Raw genomic sequence first — 20,687 nt, 5'->3', positions numbered from 1 at the left:
TGATCAAAGTGATTCTCGAGAATCACAGGGCTACAAACAACTGTACAGGTACATCTAAAAACAACTGCGATTATGTGGTTGCGCAAGTGGGCACACCCTCTTATAACTGGTGCTGGATGTCATTGTTGCGCTCAAATCGCATTCAAAACTCATGTTAAATGGGAGTCAGAACACACCTGCCACCAGTTGAGGTGCCTCTGATTAACACCTAACAAATTTCAGCACCTTAGCACAATCAATCGTTCTGTCTATCATTATACGCCATCTGAATAGAAAATTAACAAATATATATTCAACAAATTTGGGAAAATTTGATAGTTTCCCGCAGCAACCCTGACTGTCTATCTCTCGCACTGGTCGAGAGTTTCTTCATCAGCACAACAAACTCCCATTTCCAAGATGGTTGCACCAGTCTTCACCTCCTGCAAAAACATCACAGGAAACTCTCAAACTAGGACTTTAGCTTGGGTGTTAGTGTGTATGTGATGATTTTAACTGAATGTCATTGCCAAAAATTGAATTAGCCCACTCTAGTTCCAAGTGGAAAAATTAAGTTAGCCCATTCAAGAAACATTTGGGGTCTGTTGTGATTCGATCGGCACTACATTGGGGCTAGGGGGTGCTATAGCCCCTTCAGAAATCTGTGGCTGTTTGTTAAGACCCTCCAGCATTGTACTATTCTACATTTCAAAATCTATATTTTTAAATTCATTTAGTGAAGTTAAAAAACATTAAGTTACATTTTAGTGATTTGATTCGGTGTTTTGAATTGTGTTTCTACCTGTACTAGTGTTTCACTTATGTCGGCTCAGTCTAATTGCTGGCCATTCACTTCGGCCGTCTCCGTCAGGAATGGTTACTAAGTGGCCGTTGCGTCATACCAACAGGTTACCAAATAGCAAACTTCTGTACGACAATAGTGTTCCTCGGGCATGTTTAGAAACGTTTCCCTGAAGTGAGACGGTGATGAAATTGACAAGTCGAAGCCGGTGGGGAGGAGGAGCTGCTTTTTCTTTCTCAATCTAGTAGCGTTTTGCTTTGCCAAATGAAGTAGTTGCAGTAACCATCCTCCATGACATCCAATGGCTCAGAGGTGACGCGATAGATACATTCACTTAACCCTCGGAGGAGTCAGTCAATTTTTTCTTAAACCCGGTGCGCTTGTTTGTTTATTTTTGTATTCTTCCAAGCCACAAGCGGTGAGTAAAGTCAATCAGCTATCAGGAAATGTCAGCAAGTAGCATCTGTTTGCAGCTAGCGTCAACTTTTCCTTCTGGTACCATACTTGTAATCTTTTTCAACTGACCTGCACAATAGTAGAACAACTTTAGCATACTCGCAGGACAGCGACTGTGAACTGACATCTGGCACTACTTATATGAAGCGCTAGTTTTTATCTGGTATAGTTTTATGTCACTAAGTTGCTTAGTTTTGCCTTACTAGTAACATGTAGTTGACCTTTTCGAATGCCAAAATTGCCCTGGTGATGACAGTGGGCGTTTAGGACATGGACCTTTTTAGCTGAATAGTCTTTATCGAATAAATGCTCAATTATTTGATATCCATCTTAAGGTCCATGTTCCAGTGCAGTCTTTGTCTTCACTAGTAGGATAATTCAGAGCTCTAGTAAAATGACAAGGGCGTACAAGTAGAAAGACTGGGTCTCAGCTAGAATATTTGTTGCCTTCCAGTAATGTGTGACATTTCACTTTATGTTGGATATCAAGGACATTAATATTGGTAATGTAGAATTCTTCAATATCTTTGCTATCCAGGTCCATGTACTTGTACGACATTTCAGAGCACTAGCAAAATGACTGAGGCGTGCTAGTAGAACTACTGTGTCTTACTAGTACAGTAATATCTCCCCCCCACAACTTCCTTCCACTACTGTCTGGCATGTCTCCACATTTAGTAGGTCTAGTTTGGCAAACTAGTAGGACAATTACAGCCAAAACTGTGCTTTAGTTGACATCTATGTGCTACTAGTACCCCTCATAAAATGGTAGGTTAACTAGTAGATTTTCATAATGTCACTCACTTGTAGCAAACAGTTGTCAACTGGTGCACACTATGTCTCACTTATAATATAAAAAATAGTTGTCCTACTTGTACGCCAAAGTTCTACTAGTGAAAACAAGGACAACAGTACTAGTAGAGTAGATGGAGTTTAAGTGGGATATCAATAATCTTGAATAAATGTGTAAATGTTTTGCCATAGTGCAGCCACATGAGGACCAGCTGAGGGTCATTACGCGTTCTATTTGTTTCACTTGATTCACTTTAGTGTCAGTTTGATGTGTGTGTGTGAGTGTGTGTGTGTGTCACAAGCAGTAGTTAGTGTTGCTGTGTATTGTGTATATCCGGATTGCATGCTCTGAGCTGGAGTGGTGCCCAGGGTGGGTCCTTCACTTCTCCTTGTTGAAATGATTAAAGCTGTTTTTTGCCAGCTGGCGTTGTGCTTGAAAAATTGCAGGAACTAAAAGTTTTCCAAAAAAATTCTGTACAATTATTCAGCTTGCGCAGACTCGGGTTGGTACAGTGAAAATGTGGCTGAATTGAACTATAAGCTTCAATCCTTAATTAGGTATGCATATATACCCCCCCTCGCTAGACGATATTTGAACAGAACAGTGACTCACTGCGCTTTGGAAGCTTGCCTGCTTGCTTTGACAGCCTGGTCCCTCACTCAAATCTGTCCACCAAGCAACAACAACAACTCACTATTTTCCTCCCCGCGGCCATCGAATCCTCACTGCGAAAAATAGACTGACGGACTGCGGAATAAATAAAGGGGTTTCCGTCGATGCTTAATCCGTCTATTTTTTTTTCTACATTTTTCCTGTCATTCGTCAACCATCAAGCAAAACGGGCGTCCGTCAGTGACTGATAGACGGACCGGTCCGTCACAGACGGAATGCCGAGCTCTGGGAATAAGCTTACGTAGATGGTGGAGGAGGAAGAAGAGGTGGATGGAAGAGTTTTCAGGTGAGGCTGCTGAAGTGGAAGGCAATGACCATTCACCGATTCATACCGTAGGCATGTACAACGTTAATCATCTTCTCACCACTGTCCAACTTTTTGACAATGGCATCCTTCATTTCCATGGAGATTGCCTGGTCTTTCTTACCACGACCACTATCATCGCTTGGCTTGCGCTTTTTGCCACCACCACCACTATCACTATCATTAGCCTTTGTTTTATCAGCCATGCTAAATAAAGAAAAACAAATCTGCGAAAGCGCTCCAACTCTGTCAGACGTCCACCGTCGCACAGAAGGCGGAATCATGTCTGTGACGCACGTCAGTTTAAATCTTTCTTCTATAAATAAATAAATATCCGAGTCTGGATGTGTACTTTGCCACTTCCACGGCCATCTGACTTAACTAGCACTATATGCTTTTTAAAAAGGACAATGTGCACATTTGACCTGGTTTTGTCCATCGCTCCCCCACATTCACTGAGGCAAAATGAATTTGAAGTTGCTTAGCTCCGAGTTATTATTTCACAGCTTTTTACTGATATTTTTGTCGTAGTATTGTTTCAATACCGGTATCGAGGTATTTTCTGCAGGTATTGCATCAAAGTAAAAATGTAGGTATTGTGACAACACTTGTGCATACAGTGGAACCTCGATTTAATGAACTGATTGGGCGCAGGGGTCATATGTTGGAGCCCATTCTTTGTTACATCAAAATACCGTAATTTCCGGACTACAAAACCCACCTGATTAAAAGCTGCAACAGCTAAATTTAGCCATAAATACACATTTTTATATACATTGGCTGTGTCTTTTGAATAGCCACGGTCTCCACGTTATAATCAGAAATGCAGACTATGTCTGTCCAATGTTACTGCAGGGAACCCGCATGTAAAGTGAAGTGAAAAGACGGCTCCATGGTATCGCAGAAGAAAACAGTGGTCTTGCTTTTTAAAAGAACCCGTCACAACACATAGGTCGGTACTTGACCCGGTTAGGGACCAATAGAGGGACAGAAGAAAACCCGCTTCCGTCCTTGCTTGGTCCATCCTTTTAAAAAGACTTCTTATCCTCCATTCATCCGTCCACAAAATGGACATCCGTCCTAGATGGACCGTTACGTTCCGACGGAGTCTCCATCTCTGGCTATAACATGGTATATTTGCAAAGAAAAAATAATGTTGAACACAGCTAGTTACTCAGTAGCTTCCCAGAACCTTTCTCAATCTGTCTCTTGTTGTCACACACAGCCAATTTGCAGATGAGCTTCATCAGGCAGCAGTTTACATAAGTATGTGGTATTGTAGCCTTTGGAAAGCTGTTTGTTACATGTTTGGGAGACACAGGGGATGTCGCTCCATGGCCAGAAATGCTGTCCACCGTGGCTAGCCATTAGCGCCTGTCAACCGTTGCCAGCGATGGTGCTAGTTGGTTGTCAAACAAACAACAGAGAGATGAGGGTCTCACTGCAGAGATGGCTGTATTTATGGCACTCGTTCCCTGTGCTCATTAATATCAAATCAAGACACTTATTTTTGCTCTACTGTATACTATATCCTTGATATTTGCTCCCACACAGCCGTGTACTGCTACGCACACACACTTCTTCGTATTTGTCTCTCACAGCGTGCGTGTGCACTCCAATCACAAATGGCTGCTGAATATTCAGTGTGACGGCGGATTTGGACAGTTTCATTAGTCCACTGTGATGTGTTCGGTGATTTCATTGGTCTATGAATTTACTATGTCTAAATCTATTGGTGGCTTACAGCTCCTCAGTAAAAATTCATAAATAAGCCGCGTCACAGTTAAACCTGTCAGGTTCAAAGGATGAGGAAAAAAAACGGCTTATAGTTTGGAAAATACGTAACTTTTTTTTTTAAGCCTAAATTTGTCCAGTACAGAACAAAATTATTGGACATAAATATTTTTGGAAATAGACGCTCATTGATGTGATGCATTTTTAATAGAAAATAATTGCACATTAAATTGCTACTGCAATGCGAAGGGGGGGAAAAAATGGCAATTAGATTATTTTTCAAAATTGTTTTCATATGTGATGGTAATAGTAGGCCTGTTTCGAGAAATTTGCCAGGGACGGTACTTGTACACCACGTTGGAACAGTGTGATGCCATGAAGCTTCTCAAGTAATTTGTATTTGTAACTGTTCATAATTCCCTCGGTTAACTTGAATTGCCCAAGTCTTGAAAGTCAAAAGAGGCAAGACTATACTTGCTGGAGTCACACAAAGTAACCTGATGTCTCAGTAACTCAGTAGTAAAAACTCAACAATATTTTGTCTTGAATTTTTAGAGGTTTGTGTGTGTTTATTATATTGTACAGTAAGTACACTAGATTTTCAAGTTCTGTTGGACAAGGTGGAGTTTCCCAACGAAACGGAAAGTCATGCTTGCCTGTTTGCTTCCTTTCAGCACTGTGGAAGGAATGATAACGAGTATGTTGTTATTACTATGGTAGGTTTGGGGGGGGTTGTGTTAGTCATATTAACCACTGATGATTGTTTTGTCTAGCTAGCTACTTGACTGTGTTAGGTGGGAAAATAAATTGACAGGAAACTGTGCTGGACCTTAATGGAAGTGTTCCAGCATTTAATGAGCATCTATTGTAATATACTTACAAATTTACTCACAGGACAAAAACACTTGACTAATTTTACCGCCATTTGAATTCCAGGGTTAAAAGACAGACTGTGTCACACAGTCTCCAGATTTCTTATGTGAATTAAAAAAAGAAGTCAACCCCCAAATTTTCTTGACAATAATATGTTTTATGCGCCTCAACACGGCATTCTGATTGATATTGCATTTCTGGAGTATGAGTTAAGCAGCAAATCCACCCGTTGTTAGCCATCACAGGGGGCTGCCATTTTGCCACTTTCCATCAACTGAAAATGACTTCAAATTTGCTCAGGGCTCAGGTAACGACCAATCACGGCTCACCTGTTTTCCGAAGCTGAGCCGTGATTGGTCGTTACTGGAGCCCTGAGCAACTGTGGTGTCATTTTCAGTCGACGGTAAGTGACAAAATGGCCGCCCCTTAGGTGGGGAAAAGCGAGTGGATTTTAGAACTTAAATCAATTGATTAATTGATTTAACTGTTAAAGGGAGACTTTGAGTGATTTATTTTTTCAAAATTTTAAAATAAAACATTTTGGCGATATATTTGACTCAAACACAACATTGGTCATCGCCAAACGAACACCACACGAACAGTTGGAGCGTGATGCCGGCAGCATCATGCTTTGGGGCTGTTTTTGCTTCAGCTGCAACTGGGGCCCTAGTTGAGGGGGAGGCAACTATGAACACTTCCAAACCCAATTATCGGTCAGTGTTGGCACAAAAGCTTTAAGACTAAGCAAAAAAAAAATAAATCAGGAAAAGCCTACTTAAACATCTGAACATTATTTTAGTAAACTCAAAGGCAGTTTAAATGGTGGCAGGTGAGCGCTGACTCCCATTTAACAGGAGTTTAAATGCGATTTGTTCATTCTGAACAGAGACACATTCCCATTTACAAGAGGATGTGCACACTTGTGCAACCACCACATCTCAGTTGTTAATTTTTACTTACGCTTTCGAATACATGTTTTTTTTCAATTGAATCGTACAAGTTATAGGTCAGATAAGGTTTTTTTTTTTTTTTTTTACATAACAAAAACCTGGCTAATGAACTGAAGTGTGTTGGCTTTTAATATCCATCTTAATTCATTAATTTTAAATATGACGTTATTCTTTGACCGCAGATTCGGTAGAGAAAAAAAAACAGTTTCATCGTTATTCAGGCCAAAATGGTTGTAGTGGTGTACAGTCCAGAAGTAGCGATTTACAGTTAAGAAGGATCAGTAGCGCTTTTAGGATCCAAGGCACAAAATTAGATGACAAGCAACAGGATGTGGTGAAGTGTAACTAATTAGCTGATTTACACGCTTACGAATACAACTCTGTACAGTTTGAAGTTGTACTGATACTACACATGATAAACTGCTGTATATTCCACCAGCCCACCCCTCAATTGTTTATAAACTGTAAAATGAAGTTGCCCATCAAAGCAATCAGGTTCCAATACGGAATTGAGTCCCGGCTTTAATACCTGATGTATTCCAATAACGGTTTCATAAGAAACTAAAAGGACCTAAATAAACCTCACTTGGATAAGGTTGAGGTCATTAAGTTTTGGTGCAGTTTTGGTCCTCATTTACAGTAGTGTACATTAACATGGGAACTCAGATTGAACTGGAGCTTGGGAACTGGCAAGCAATTTAATGAATATTTTATCTTTAGATCAATGCTAGGTAATTGATGGTATGCATGCATCCAAACAGATTAGACTAAAACCCTGAGCCTGAAAAGAAATATGATAAATATTGTGCGCCGCATTACAACTCTTAACTGGTAAATGTGACAAAATAAACCATTCAGCTATTTTTCCCCCCTCAAAGTAGCCCTGGTGGTCTTAGCTCATGGTCCGCGGACAAACATGCTAGTATTAGCTGTTAGCATCACTGTGAGTGAGTTCATCATGCATCTTGGTTACGCAAAAGGACATTAAGCCGCTTATGGCTCGACATGAAAAGATTGGAGGGTGGGGGGTGGGGGTTCACAGTAAAAGAATGTTAGGCTTGTTTGAATGCTTTTTTCGCACACTGGTCATATGACACGTGCACACGTTCTCTTGACCGGAATTAGTTGACCACGTGATGTGTGTATAAATGCGCCGTTGGCTAAATCAAATTGGTATTTATCTCTTGATTTGTTTTTACTATTATGCCCTCGAATACTAAATCCGCAACTGTTTCAGCATTGAAGGAAGTTACTTTTTTCATGTGTGTGTGTGTGTGTGTGTGCGTGTGTTGTAGAAATCCATCTCTCACTATGTCTGATGGGGAATATGATTACCTCATCAAGTTCCTAGCCTTGGGCGACTCTGGTGTGGGAAAGACCAGTTTCCTCTACCAGTACACTGATGGCAAGTTCAACTCCAAGTTCATCACCACAGTGGGGATTGACTTCAGAGAAAAACGAGTGGTAAGCTGCTCCTTTTCTTTACAGTGTTACAAAAAAGGACCAAAAAAAACAGTGCAAGATATCTCATTCAAACATCTACTTTTAACACATATTTACTTTTGTTTTATTGCTTCTCTTTTTGTTATCAGCTTCTGCTTTTGGACCAAGCAGGCCATTACAGATCTCCCCATCCACAGTGCGCCACATAAATACACGCCAAATATTTTATATTTAATGTTACAAGCTAGCAAAATGAGTACTGTACTCACCAATCAGTGGCGACGCCAGACTTTTATTCATTGGGGGGAGGCATGGGGTGGCCAAGGTTATCTCAGTGGGTCCGCACAAGCAAAAACTTGGAAACACGTTATCAACAAGCAACATCTATTTGTATATTGAATAAAATGTACACACGAACACACACACACACACACATCTAAAACATTAGCAACACCAGTTTAAAATACAATGTAAGTAATAATACATTAAGCTGCCATTTATGTTTATTCTCTTTAGAAACCACTCGTATAGCTTCTACCCCCATCTTTTAGTTTTTGTACGCACCCTATGAAAAAAATAAGACAGTAGAACTATTGTTCCTTCTCTGCTGGCATCACTTACAGTCACACAATGTTATAAAATCTCCACTTTCAGCCTAAAAAATGTCAGGGAAAATAGACCAACGTAGATGGTTAATTTAATATTCCAACTTTTCAGCGATTTGACACACTGTGGTAGTATGTAGACCAGGGATGGGCAACTGGTGGCGGCCCATTGGCCACACTTTGAGTGGCCCTTTGATTTGAATGGCCAGTGTCCCCCCCTGGTCCACCCTCTTGCTCCGCCATTTTAAAAAAGAATGTACTTGACAAGAATTCAACCACAGGTGAAATTCCTAAAATCGTTATAGTGCTCACTGTAAAATAGATAACATATATTGTTGGCGTCAGGCCCAAACCTCATAAATCCAAATTTGGGGAATTTCATATTTTTTCACAAATCTATATAATTGGTCAGTCCACATGTGTGGGTGTTTTTTTTTTTTTTTTTTTTTACAAATTATTGAGCAATCGAAAGTGTTGAAAATGGCTTCCCCGGTTTTGATGTTGTAATGTTAATGACAAACATATTGTTTTTGGGGTCTCCTGAAAAGTGACAATTTGGTAGGTACAATATTATCTATCTATCTAGCCATTCATAGAGCTATCCTATAATTTCCTATGGCCATGGGACTCCGATTGGGCATGCATTCCAACACTCATGTCAATCGCAGTTGATGACTCATGTTGTTTAAGGGCAGATGGCAACCGCCTTCCATCAGCAAACACCTGAGCCGCACTAATACTTTGCTTTCTTAAAAGCCGGAGATAAGTTTGTACTGCACTTGATTGTACCAGCACTCCAAAAGTGAGATGGTGTTTTTAAACGCAATGTGTGTTTTCCACAGACCTACAATTCTACTGCTCCTGATGGCTCTTCAGGTCGAAGACAGAAGATCCACATGCAGCTGTGGGACACTGCAGGACAGGAGAGGTAGTCCAGCGTATATATTGTCGTTAACACGTTCTCAGTCTCTTCAATCAATCGTCCTTTTTTTTTTTCTGCTTTTTTGCTCACCTCCTTCCCCCCTTCCCGTCAGGTTTCGGAGTTTGACCACGGCTTTCTTTCGGGATGCGATGGGTTTCATTCTATTGTTTGACCTCACCAATGAGCAAAGTTTTCTCAACGTCAGAAACTGGATGAGTAGGTCCTTTTACTGTTGCGCTGAATGTATAATATGATTGTGGATCATGTTATGTATTTCACCATTGTGAATTTCACATGCTGTAATGAAGCAATCATTACATTCTTCGAGATCTTGACATCATACAATTTGGATTTCACCTAAAACCTTATAGAATTCAATGCTGACGTGATTTTGTTTCTGTTTCGTAACACGGATCAGCTTCATTACGGGGTGTCAAGAGAAGTGTAGAAGAAGAATTTACCCTGGAGGTTACATAAAATAAGCAATATCGCATTCAAAGCAGTGCAACATTTTCATCGTCTTTTTCAAAAAGTTAAGACATATTATTTTGTTGTTTTTATATTCAATAGTTTTGAATTTATTAATGTGTGAATTAGGTCAATATCACTCTGAAGTGCCTTTGATGTGCGCAACAGAATCACTGTCGTCATGAAAATGTAGCATGATAATGAAATGGAGTTCTTATAAGTGGCCAGACATTTGCACACATACCGGTACAACAAGTGTTTTTGAATGCATTTCCTTTTTTTTTTTTTTTCCATACCATTTTTTTTTTTTCAATGGATGTTTGACATATCCCACACACTGCTCGGTTTACTGCAGTGTTTAATAAGTGGTTGCGTGATACAAAATGAATTATCTTTTTCAAACTATGCCGTTTGCCTGTACATTGGCTGCTCGCAGCAAAAAGAAAATTTCTGTATTTTTATTCATTTCTTTTTTTTCAAAAGAGCGACCAAATCTGCATTTCTAGCATCACAACATTTACATAACACAATGAACATCGAGTTCAATAGAAAAATCTTAGATTTTTGTGGGGAAGTCTCAAGGGGACCTTATGGTGATATTGACCCAGATGCTGACATCACAATCGTGTTACAAACTCAGTGAAGTGAACAGTAACCAGTTTGCTGTATAGTGAATGAAATTTTATGATGTCAACAGATGAAATGGAATACTTCCAATTATAAAGGAAATATAATCAAATTAGAGGTTGTATTTTAAAGCAAATATGCCATTTTGGTTCTCCATGACTGGCTGGCGACCAGTCCATCTGTGTATCTGGTCTCAAGCAAAACCAGCTAGTAACAAGCCCTTCAGCTGAAAATGAAAGCGGATATATGGAAAATGGGTGTATGGATATGTTTTTTTTTTCTATTGTTGGATATTCCTTACACATATACGAAGGTGATATTTATGTTATGCCTACATATTTGACAAGGTCAAATATAGTAAGTATTGTTCCTTTTAGGCCAGTTACAGGTTCATGCCTACTGTGAGAATCCAGATGTGATTCTATGCGGCAACAAATGCGACTTGACCGATCAGAGAGCCGTGAGTGAGGATGAAGCCCGAGAGCTGGCAGATAAGTATGGGTAGGTGTCACCCGCCCACCAAGCCTCTTCCTGAAATGTTTGTCTAGGAGGTAGTGCCCAATCTGTTTGCTCAAGTCAGTGAGAAGACAGCGTCAGACTAAATTGGCCCTCCTGGAAATGTCAATATTTGTCCACATGTGTCAAGTATCTTGTTCTGGCTCACCTGTATCGAAAGACAAATAGTCCAATGCACAAGAGCTGCATCAAGAGTTTTGAAAAGAAGATTAGTGAAGTTAGCTAAGAGGGGCAGCGACATGTATCGTAAACAAGTTTTGTTTGTATTTTTTTTTTTTTTTATAATTCATCTCCGGGTTATTGTTCATGTTAATCCAGAGTTGACGTTTCTTGTTTAACTACGCGACAGGATCCCTTACTTTGAGACGAGCGCGGCAAACGGACAGAACGTCAACCAGGCCGTGGACGTGCTGCTGGACCTCATCATGAAGAGGATGGAACGATGCGTGGACAAATCATGGATCCCGGACGGCACCTTCCGAACAAACGGTCACAACAACGCCGACTTGGCAGAGACCTCAGAAAGGAGCAAGTGTGCATGTTAAGAGTGCGGAGGAGTCATTTAAATACACTGGGCCTGCATAAAATAGGACAGATTGGAATCTGTTGCAGTTAAAACACGCAAATTGGCTCCCCTGTAAACCTGCTGATTGGCGAGTCACTGTTTTTGATATACCGTGTAGTACTACTGTATATGTCACTGATTTGCCTTTCAAGTAAAGATGGACATTTGTTACTTGGGGTGGTGTATAATTATTTACCATAATGCTGAAAGGTCCAATTGTGACTGTTAAGATAAACATATTTTCAGGTATAGACATGGTAATCCAGCCAAGTGAGTTACCATACCACACAGGCCATAAATATGCCATTTAAATCCCTACAAGTATTTCCTGCTTATATACTCCTACTACGAAGGCCTGTTCTGTTCATTTCGTTGTAATGCTGCAGTTAAGGTCTTATATGGACACTTCAGTATTCATTAGATGGTCAATTTATATTGAATGTCGACACTTATGCCAAGTTGTTTGCTCCTCAACATATACACGTTTTTTACAATGCAATTTGCTCATTTTTGTTTATATAGTAAACGCAAGGTAACTTCAGAGCGTCTCTCAGTCTTGGTTAGCCATATTTGTGCAATAAAAAATAAGTCTGTGGAATTCAATTGTTTGGCATCTTTGCTGTCCATACCAATAAGAAAGAATTCTGTCCTGTAAGTAATACAGAAATATAGAGAAATACTGTATATGTATTGCAAGAAAACCTGTATTTTTGTGTATTTACTGTTAAATACATGTTTTTCATTTGTACATTTGAAACAAATATATGCACAGAATTCTGCATTTTTAAAATATACTGTATATTTTATCGCAGACCCTTTAAAGATCTTGTCATTGCTCTTCCGTTTAGAGAAACAATGCAACACGTATCTGCAGTTTGCATTTCAAATTATCCTAATTTCAGATATATTTATAGACCATTCCTGTGTACTTATGCTTATTGTATATAAATTTATGAAATATATTCACACTTTTAACTGTTTTAAAATAAAAAAATCACTTGTTTTTAAATTTATTAAGGACAAGCATGTTTGGTTCCTAAAAGATTATATGGCCCCTTCACTGATTCAAATAAAGAAAATACAAACATAATTTGTGCCTTACACATGATGCATTTTAAAATGTTAAATGTATAACGTATTGTGTCCTTCCAAAATTAAATGAATAAAATGAAACTAAAGTGCCTGCGTGCAGTTCTCCTGTATTCCTGTAGGGGCAGCATTCTTTTGCATGCTCTTAAGAGACCTCATTATCATTCCAGCGAAGAAGAAAGACGTAAACACAGGCATCCTGATCATGGATGGAGGATTGGAAAGGTACTGCCAAAGTCCATCTCCAAGTAGTTGAAAACGTCTGTCTGGTTTCATGTGTTTCTTTTAAAGTTATAGGTACACGTTTTATCTACATCTAGACGCTAACCAGGCGCTAATTGACGACACTTTTCGGAAGACAGGCGGGTATAACTTTTCGAATAGCTCATTTAGCTAGTAATGTCATAGCGACCAACTAAGCTATGTTTATGCTACTGACCACTGTTGTCTGCATTATTTGTTGCCATTTCAAGTTACTTGTGCTTTGGGTATGCTATATGTTAATTGGCCAACAATCGAACATGCCAATTTGATGCTCTTACGAAGTGCTATAGCAATGCTTTACATTTGACGTATCGTGTACACCGTACACATACCAGCAAGTCAATATTGTATGTTAGCTAATCTGTGTTTGCAATAATAGCTTTGATATGCAGCCGCAGAAATGAGTAAACCCTTCACATTTCTGCCAATATTTTATTTGACCTTTTCGTTGCCTAATACTGAAGAAATGCCACTTCGCTACAGTGTAAAGTAATCAGTTGTAAAGCTCGTTAAACTCAATTTAATGTCCCCTCACAATAACACACAGCTGTTAACATGCAAATGGCAACAGAAATTAAGTATACCACCAAGTGTATTTATACTGTATAAGTATACCACAAAGTTGAAATGTTCAATTAGTTATTTCCCTCCCTGGTGTCATGTGACTCTTGGGCGTTCCAAGGTGTCAGGAATGTGGAGCTTAATGTACCGTATCTTAAGATGTACTGTATGTCAATAATATTGTATAAATTATTATATGGCTTTCATCTATTTTCATGAAAGCATACTTTCCTGTCATTAGGCACGGCTTGAGTTAGATTTTATAGTTGTGTGAACATGATATAACCATTTGATTTAACACCGTCTGATTGTTTGATTTTACTTGTCTATTCTTCACATTTTGCCACATTGTGTCCTCCTGTCTCTATTTGTACGTTCTCTTGCAGAACGACTTTCCGTTTTTGCCCTCAGTGCGGCACAAAGCTGCAGTCTGGTTTTAAATTCTGTCCTTCGTGTGGGGAGAAAATTCCTTGTGCCACTGATGCGTCTGCACTTGAGGCCATCAAACCGTCTCCAAATTTCTCTCCCCCTAAAGGGGACGAAGCCATTAAAACAAGCCATGGGTCCAGCATGAGTTACGAGGCTACAGACGGTAAGGTTATCCTTGCAATGTTCGTACACAACATTGAGCACAATTGCACACTCCAAGACAAAAACTCTATCGGATGTGTTTCTTTAACAAAAAAAATGTTTACATATAGAGGGGTAACTTACCAAAACCATCAACATTTTAATTTCATCTACAGTGCATGGAAGTTTACTTTCTCCACGTCCTGCTCTGCGGAAGACTCGCAACTCCCTCCGCCTGGACAGGGAAACCAAATTAAACGTAAAAGAAGATTCTCCTCCGCATCCAGGTAATAATTATCCAGTTATTATGATATTTCATTTTTAATAATTATGTTTAAGCTTCTTTTCTTGTTTTCATGTGTTTCGTGTACTGAGAATTTGCACAGACATAAAAGAAAAAAAACACAATTTTTAGCGAGCACATTTGTATTTTTTTTATCGAGACTGTGAATGCCAGTCAATATAATGATATAACAGATATCCAGATGAATAAAATCATGATTAGCACTGGTGTATTTTCCTTTTTTATAGATAACATTGTGTCTTCGCCAAAGCAAACTCCAGTCAAACGTGTAAAGAAGGCGGCAGCCGCTGAGGCCTCTCCCCCTCCCATCGTAAAATCCCCCAGATCTGGTAAGCTTGGAAAGAAACACTCCCATTTTCTATCGTGGACCAGTTAGCAGTCAATCACAGGGCACATACAGATAAACAACCTTTCAAACTCATATTCACACGTATGGATAATTTAGAGTCTTGAATGAGTCCAACTTGCTTGTTTTTGGAATGTGGGAAAATCCCATTGACATTGTGTTCCTTCTGCTTTACACGCCTTGGCCGACGGGGCAGTTTAATGCAGACGTACAAAAACAAAACAAAAAAAATTCACAACAAAGGGACTCAGTAAGCTACAGTGTTATTGGTTGATTTTTGCAGAGGATAAGGAATATATATGCCTGTGAGAATGTAATGCTTACTGTGAAGTTTGCTACTATCATTTACTGCTCATAAGCCCCAAACTCGAAAAGTTTGCTGGCAACTTGAGCGACTGCTTGTATCTTAAGTTGAGGTTCCACTGTATTTGTATAAAACATTTTTTATAAACCCTCCCGCAATGATATCTTATCATTACCCACAGGACGGGGCAGAGGTACGCTCCTGCAGCCTGCGGAGGAAGGAGAGAAAATGACAGATGTAACCATGAGGAGCGCAGAGGAATCCGCCGTGGACAACTTGCCTCGAACTGTTTTCTCTCCTGTTTCCTCGCCGGCTTCCAAATCTCCTTTCAAAGGTGACCAAAACGCACACACACACACCGACCACAACATTAGGTACAGCTCGGGGTCCGACATCACGCCTTTTGGGGGCGGTGGCCGGACACAGCGCTGTCAGAATCGGTACTGGCCCTTTGTACTCATAATATAAGGTGTTCGTTTTTTGCGACTATTTCGCATAGAACGCCTTTATACTGTAAATTTAACGGCTGCACATTGCATTGAAAATATATCGGTATCGCGATAATGGCACATGCAATTTGTGTTATAGCAAAGACGTGTGATAAGTTCATGAGTTCATAATAATCAGATGCAACCTTAATTATACATCGCCATCCAATAGGGGCTTTACTAACACAAAATAACTTCATTTTGCTTATTTTTCCACGTTAAAAAAAAAAAAAAAAATTCTTTCATGACATAATTATGTCATTTCTTAAAGTAAACGTTAATTGTCACTGTAATATTGCCTATTGCAAGGCTACAGGGAATTGATTTATCAAAACAGAGACAACCACCACACCAGGACGGCGGAACATTCCGTGACCTAGAGATTTAAAAACAACAGCACTACGTGCGTACTGTCACCTAGCATCGCTGCCCTTGTTCTATTCCGTGGTGCCGCTGCCGCCGGTGCGAGTCTGTTAAGGCTAACAACGTTTGGGCTAGCTAAAGCTAGCCACATGCGGCCAACCCCGATTCATGATCCTTTACACAGCGACGTCATGACGGCGGGCCGTCGTTAAAGTCGCACCTTGCAGCTGCCGCAAGTCAATGACATCAAAAACAAAGTGGGCGATGCCAAATGAGAACTATCAGAACGTTTGATAGAGCTCTTACTTCATCCGAATCAAAGAAGTCTCTTCTAAGGATGCGCCCGCGCGAATGAATGCGCAGGCAGAGGGCAGAGCAAAGCCAAGAAGACGCCTGCCGTGGAGCGACTCGAGGACGGCGAGGAGCTGACGGACACGACGGGCAGGAAGTGGACGCTGGTCAAGCTGCTCGGTCAGAGCCTGACAGAGCTCGTGTATGAAGGTAACGGTTCCCGCCTGACGTTTGGCGAGGAAATGAAACAAAATTCCAGCGTGGGGATGAACTAATATCTGCACTGTATTTGTTCCCAGTTGTGCACAAAGGGTCATGGTCCTCCTCAAAGGAATCTTCTTATATCCTTAAACTGGTGAGTGTAGTATTTACGCATTTCGGTGACAGAGACTCTTCACGTTTCGCTTTTTCATCCACAAGTACATATGAAACTATAAATAGCGTACATAGTATTGTTGTGAAACATAATATATCCAGTACAGTATACTGTACATACTCGATTGGCTTGGCGGTGGCCGGCTCAATCTTGGTTTCCCTCTCTTGAGCTACGTAAATGTGCACTTGCGAATCTACAACCACAATAATGTCCATCTTTTTGCCAATGAATGGCTGAGCATTTGACTTGCAGGGTGCTGAACGAGGAAGAATCTACAAGGAGCAGAACTTCCTGCAGAGGGCTGCCAAGCCTTCATCTGGTGAGCATTTCATCCGTCTGCGTATTCCAACGAGCATTCGGCATGACGCAAGCTAAGCTACCGCTAAATCACGTAGCATACAACGTTGCCACAGGTGGCTAGTATTGAGCTACATTTACCGTGTGACATTTTCGGCGATGAATTGTACTCGTCGGAATAGTTTTAATGCAACATACTTTTACTCGAGTATTTTTGTGAAGCAGAAATAGTACTGTTACTCTGTTACATTGAACAACATTCCGCTTCCTGTTTTTATTTTTTATTTTTTTAATGAATCTATTATTACTTTGTGCGATGTTTTGGTTCGTCACAGACGGCTGGTCGGCACTTGGAGCACCGTCACGGGACTCACCAATCCAATGAGTGCCGTTTAACTCCATATGACCAATCAGACGTAGCCAGGCGGTCACATGACTGCACACAGAAGCTCCATTTTCAAAGTGACTCGTTTTGTTGAAATCTGACAAAAACAACAAAGAGTAGCTGTTGCTGTAAAAAAAAAAAAAAAGTTCATTTAAGAAACCTTGGTGCAAATTTGCCTCAATAGATGTGATTTCATAAAAAAAATGTTTAAGTTAAAGTAATATTGTTGAGCAATATGTATTGTGAATGTGCACATTCCAATTTTATATTTTCGTCGAGTTGGCGCTCATGCTTTTTTTGATTGCTGTATTTTTTTTTCTTTGCTGGATATTTAATTATTTGGAGGACCACTTTTTAGTTACTTGAGACTCTTCCTTGAATACAAATTGGACTGAAATAATTGTTCCAAAATAACAGTTGTGAAAGATTCAATGCAAATGTATTGTGCTTCAAAGTTAGTGAAATGTACTTTAAAAAAAAAAAAAAGTGTTGTCCATGAAAACATCGTAAAGACATTTTCTGGACTTTGTGAATCACCGTTTTCAAGTGTTTTTTGTTCAAAATACCAAGTCGTATTTTGCCATCATAACGCTTCGGCTGCATCTTTGTAGTGGCCAAGTGGATCAAGCAACACGACTTGGACTTCCTTGGAATTCCTTCTTGCATCAGCTTCGGTCACACAGATTCTTACAGGTGAGCTTTTCAACCCCCCCCCCCCCCCCCCCCCCACGCCGCCATTCACTTCACAGAGTCTTTTTTGTCACCAATTTTAGGTTCCTGGTTTTCCCCGCCATGGGCCAGTCGCTCCAATCCTTCATGGACAACAGTCGTCTTCCCGAGAAGACGATCCTCCATCTGGCCTGCAGAATAGTGAGCGAGCGTCCTTTGGCCGTCGGTCGGCGCGCCCCCGTGGCGCTCCAAGCTGATGCCTTGTGCGTCCCCTTGCAGCTGGACGTGCTGCACTACATCCATTCCAACGAATACGTGCACGCTGACGTCAACGCCGAGAACATCTACATCCAAGCGGGACACCCCACGCAGGTCGGGAGGACGCCCGCGGGGCCGGCCGGCTTCGGTGTGGGAGCCGCACTGCGCACCCCAATCACTGTGCGTGCGTGTGTGTTTGTGTGTGTGTCTGTGCCTGCGTGAGTTTTGGTTTGTGTGCTTGTGTCCCTGCACATGCGTGTATTCAGATATATTTGGTAGGATACTACCATGCCTCGCGCTATTGTCCCGGTGGACGCCACGTGGGCTATCGCCAAGGCATCCAAGAGCCACACGAAGGATCGCTCGAGTTCATCAACATTGATTGTCATACCGGAGCAGGTGGGTTCGTTTTTTTTTTAGGATTGCGCTCCATTAATGGCGTGAGGTTTTAAAGTTGCTCTTTTTCAGCTCCGTCGCGGCGTAGCGACCTGCAGTCCCTGGGCTACTGCATGCTGCAGTGGCACACAGGCACGCTGCCCTGGAGCGGGCTCACTGATCCCGACCAGGTGGCTGACCTCAAACAGAGGTGAGCCTTTGTTTGTTTGCTTTTTACCTGCGCAGCTCCATTGATTTTTATTTTATTTTTTTCAAAGGAAAAAAATCAATACCGTTTGTGGAATATGAATTAAGCAGCAAAATCCACACGTTTTTATCCATCTCAGGGGCAGCCATTTTTCCGCTTGCTTTCGACTGAAAATGACATCGCAGTTGCTCAAAGGCTCAGGTAACGACCAATCACAACTCAGCTTGTGAATGTCACACGACCAAAGTCAGAAAACAGTTGAGCCGTAATTGGTTGTGATCTGAGCCCAAAACAACTCTGATGTTGTTTTTAGTAGACAGCCAGTGGCAAAATGGCCGCCCCCGAGCTGGATTGAAAACAGGTGGATTTTCCTGCTTAGCTCATATTTCCACAAACGCAATATCTAATCAGAATGCTGTGTTTAGTGGGCCTGCATAGCACGTACTATTGTAATGATTTTTGGGGGGTTGACTTCCCTTTTAAATGGCTCGTAAAAACAAACATTTGAAATAATGTAATTGCACAAGTGTGAACACCCACTTATAACTGGCATATCATGAGTTTGTCTGGTATTAACCAATTACATTCAGTCTGTTAAATGGGAGTCATGACCTGTTTTTGCTTTTAGCTGAAGCCTGTATGGTTTGTGCCAACATCCACCGGTATTAGGAACTGTTCATAATTCCCTCCCCCTTGAAATGAAATGATCTTGTTCCCATTCCTTTATATCACAAAAAGCTGGGCTTCGAACAGGGGTGTGTAGACTTTTTATGTGCGCTGCATATATCAATAAGAAATGGTTTAGTATATTTTGTAGGCAAGAACATGGCATTATTTGCATTGTATGCAAATTTTGGTGGCAGTGGATCCATGTTCCATACGACACTGGTACTACAGTTAGTGTGCATTCTCTCATTTTCATGTTTTCATTGTTCTTATTTTAGATACTTGGACGACGTTCCGGCACTGTTGAGCCACTGCTTTGGGAGGAATAAAGTTTCGAGTAAGTAAATATTTGGAAAAATCACAGCAAGCAATTGATCAAAAGCTTACATATAGATGTTTTTGTTGCTTAGGTGCAATTCAGAGCTACGTGAGCACAGTGGCGGATCTGCAGTACACGGAGCAGCCGGACTACTCGGAACTGAAAGCCAGGCTCGCCATAGCTCTGTCGCACCTGGGAGGCTCAGTGGAGAAACCTCTCAGCTTTTAGCAAAGGACCCAATGGAGGACGGACCCGACATGAATTGCAAATATTTTACTGTGACGTGAGCAATGACTGCAGAGATAGAATTAGGGTTTTAATTCTCACTTCAGTGTTTATTTTTATAACTTTTATTGAGATTTTATCGATCCTGCTACTTGGAGGAATGTTAAAACTAGTGGCAGGATTATGTAACATTTAAATTGTAGCCTTCTGCCCTTCAAGTGAATTTATGCAGGAATGTTAGTTCATGTGATATTCATATTGAAATATGTATCACGTTGGCTCATGACATGTTGGCTAAAGAGTTTTTTTTTTTTTTTTTTTAATTCGATTTGAGCTTTATGTATTTTCTTGTACGGAATTGGTTATTTAATGTTTAAATTGTGATGTTTATGCTCGGAACAGGTTGCATGTTCGCATTTGATGCACTGGTTTTGACGGGAATTCTGTGTATTATGATTTGGTCTTCACATGCTTTTTTTTTTTTTTTATATCAAATATTCTATTTCACTGTGCATTGTCTACAAATGCTGACTGAAACCAAACATGGATTGACCGCCTTGAGGAACAATTGAACTTAAATAAACATGGTTCTTTTGCAAAATGTCTTTACTTTGGAAAGA

At 40.6% G+C, this 20,687-nt stretch overlaps 2 protein-coding genes across 5 annotated transcripts; both read left to right on the top strand.

The window, feature by feature from the left end:
* The first annotated feature begins 701 nt into the window (after positions 1–701).
* rab27a (RAB27A, member RAS oncogene family) lies at positions 702–12,887 on the top strand. 2 transcript variants are annotated; one of them, XM_086026620.1, is made up of 7 exons: positions 702–1,199; positions 2,865–2,988; positions 7,859–8,027; positions 9,454–9,539; positions 9,646–9,749; positions 11,006–11,129; positions 11,494–12,887. In XM_086026620.1, the coding sequence occupies exons 2-7, from the start codon at positions 2,948–2,950 to the stop codon at positions 11,687–11,689; spliced, it is 720 nt and encodes a 239-aa protein (XP_085882746.1). In that variant the 5' UTR covers positions 702–1,199; positions 2,865–2,947; the 3' UTR covers positions 11,690–12,887. The 2 variants fall into 2 exon arrangements, with proteins under 2 accessions (XP_085882746.1, XP_085882747.1); XM_086026621.1 differs by lacking the exon at positions 2,865–2,988 and having other exon boundaries at positions 712–1,199.
* Positions 12,888–12,977: 90 nt separating this feature from the next.
* vrk3 (VRK serine/threonine kinase 3) lies at positions 12,978–20,668 on the top strand. 3 transcript variants are annotated; one of them, XM_086026618.1, is made up of 15 exons: positions 12,978–13,023; positions 14,010–14,215; positions 14,370–14,480; positions 14,725–14,826; positions 15,329–15,481; positions 16,362–16,499; positions 16,589–16,644; positions 16,918–16,984; positions 17,959–18,040; positions 18,121–18,217; positions 18,296–18,388; positions 18,541–18,673; positions 18,743–18,860; positions 19,802–19,860; positions 19,934–20,668. In XM_086026618.1, the coding sequence occupies exons 1-15, from the start codon at positions 13,004–13,006 to the stop codon at positions 20,068–20,070; spliced, it is 1,572 nt and encodes a 523-aa protein (XP_085882744.1). In that variant the 5' UTR covers positions 12,978–13,003; the 3' UTR covers positions 20,071–20,668. The 3 variants fall into 3 exon arrangements, with proteins under 3 accessions (XP_085882744.1, XP_085882743.1, XP_085882745.1); XM_086026617.1 differs by having other exon boundaries at positions 16,335–16,499; XM_086026619.1 differs by lacking the exon at positions 12,978–13,023 and adding an exon at positions 13,045–13,164 and having other exon boundaries at positions 16,335–16,499.
* Positions 20,669–20,687: the final 19 nt, after the last annotated feature.

This window comes from Filicampus tigris, chromosome 3 (assembly GCF_054856515.1).
Source record: "Filicampus tigris isolate MCC_2025a chromosome 3, RoL_Ftig_1.0, whole genome shotgun sequence".
Classification (NCBI taxonomy): Eukaryota; Metazoa; Chordata; class Actinopteri; order Syngnathiformes; family Syngnathidae; genus Filicampus; species Filicampus tigris.
This window is presented reverse-complemented; position numbering and strand designations above follow the sequence as displayed.

Excerpts from the sequence above, each read along its gene's own strand:
- rab27a (XM_086026620.1), top strand. The coding sequence starts at position 2,948 with ATGGTGGAGGAGGAAGAAGAGGTGGATGGAAGAGTTTTCAG. Across the intron at positions 8,028-9,453 it reads ACTTCAGAGAAAAACGAGTG|ACCTACAATTCTACTGCTCC; the intron begins GTAAGCTGCTCC and ends TGTTTTCCACAG. Across the intron at positions 11,130-11,493 it reads GAGCTGGCAGATAAGTATGG|GATCCCTTACTTTGAGACGA; the intron begins GTAGGTGTCACC and ends ACTACGCGACAG.
- vrk3 (XM_086026617.1), top strand. The coding sequence starts at position 13,004 with ATGGATGGAGGATTGGAAAG. Across the intron at positions 14,481-14,724 it reads AGATTCTCCTCCGCATCCAG|ATAACATTGTGTCTTCGCCA; the intron begins GTAATAATTATC and ends CCTTTTTTATAG. Across the intron at positions 18,674-18,742 it reads TGATTGTCATACCGGAGCAG|CTCCGTCGCGGCGTAGCGAC; the intron begins GTGGGTTCGTTT and ends GCTCTTTTTCAG.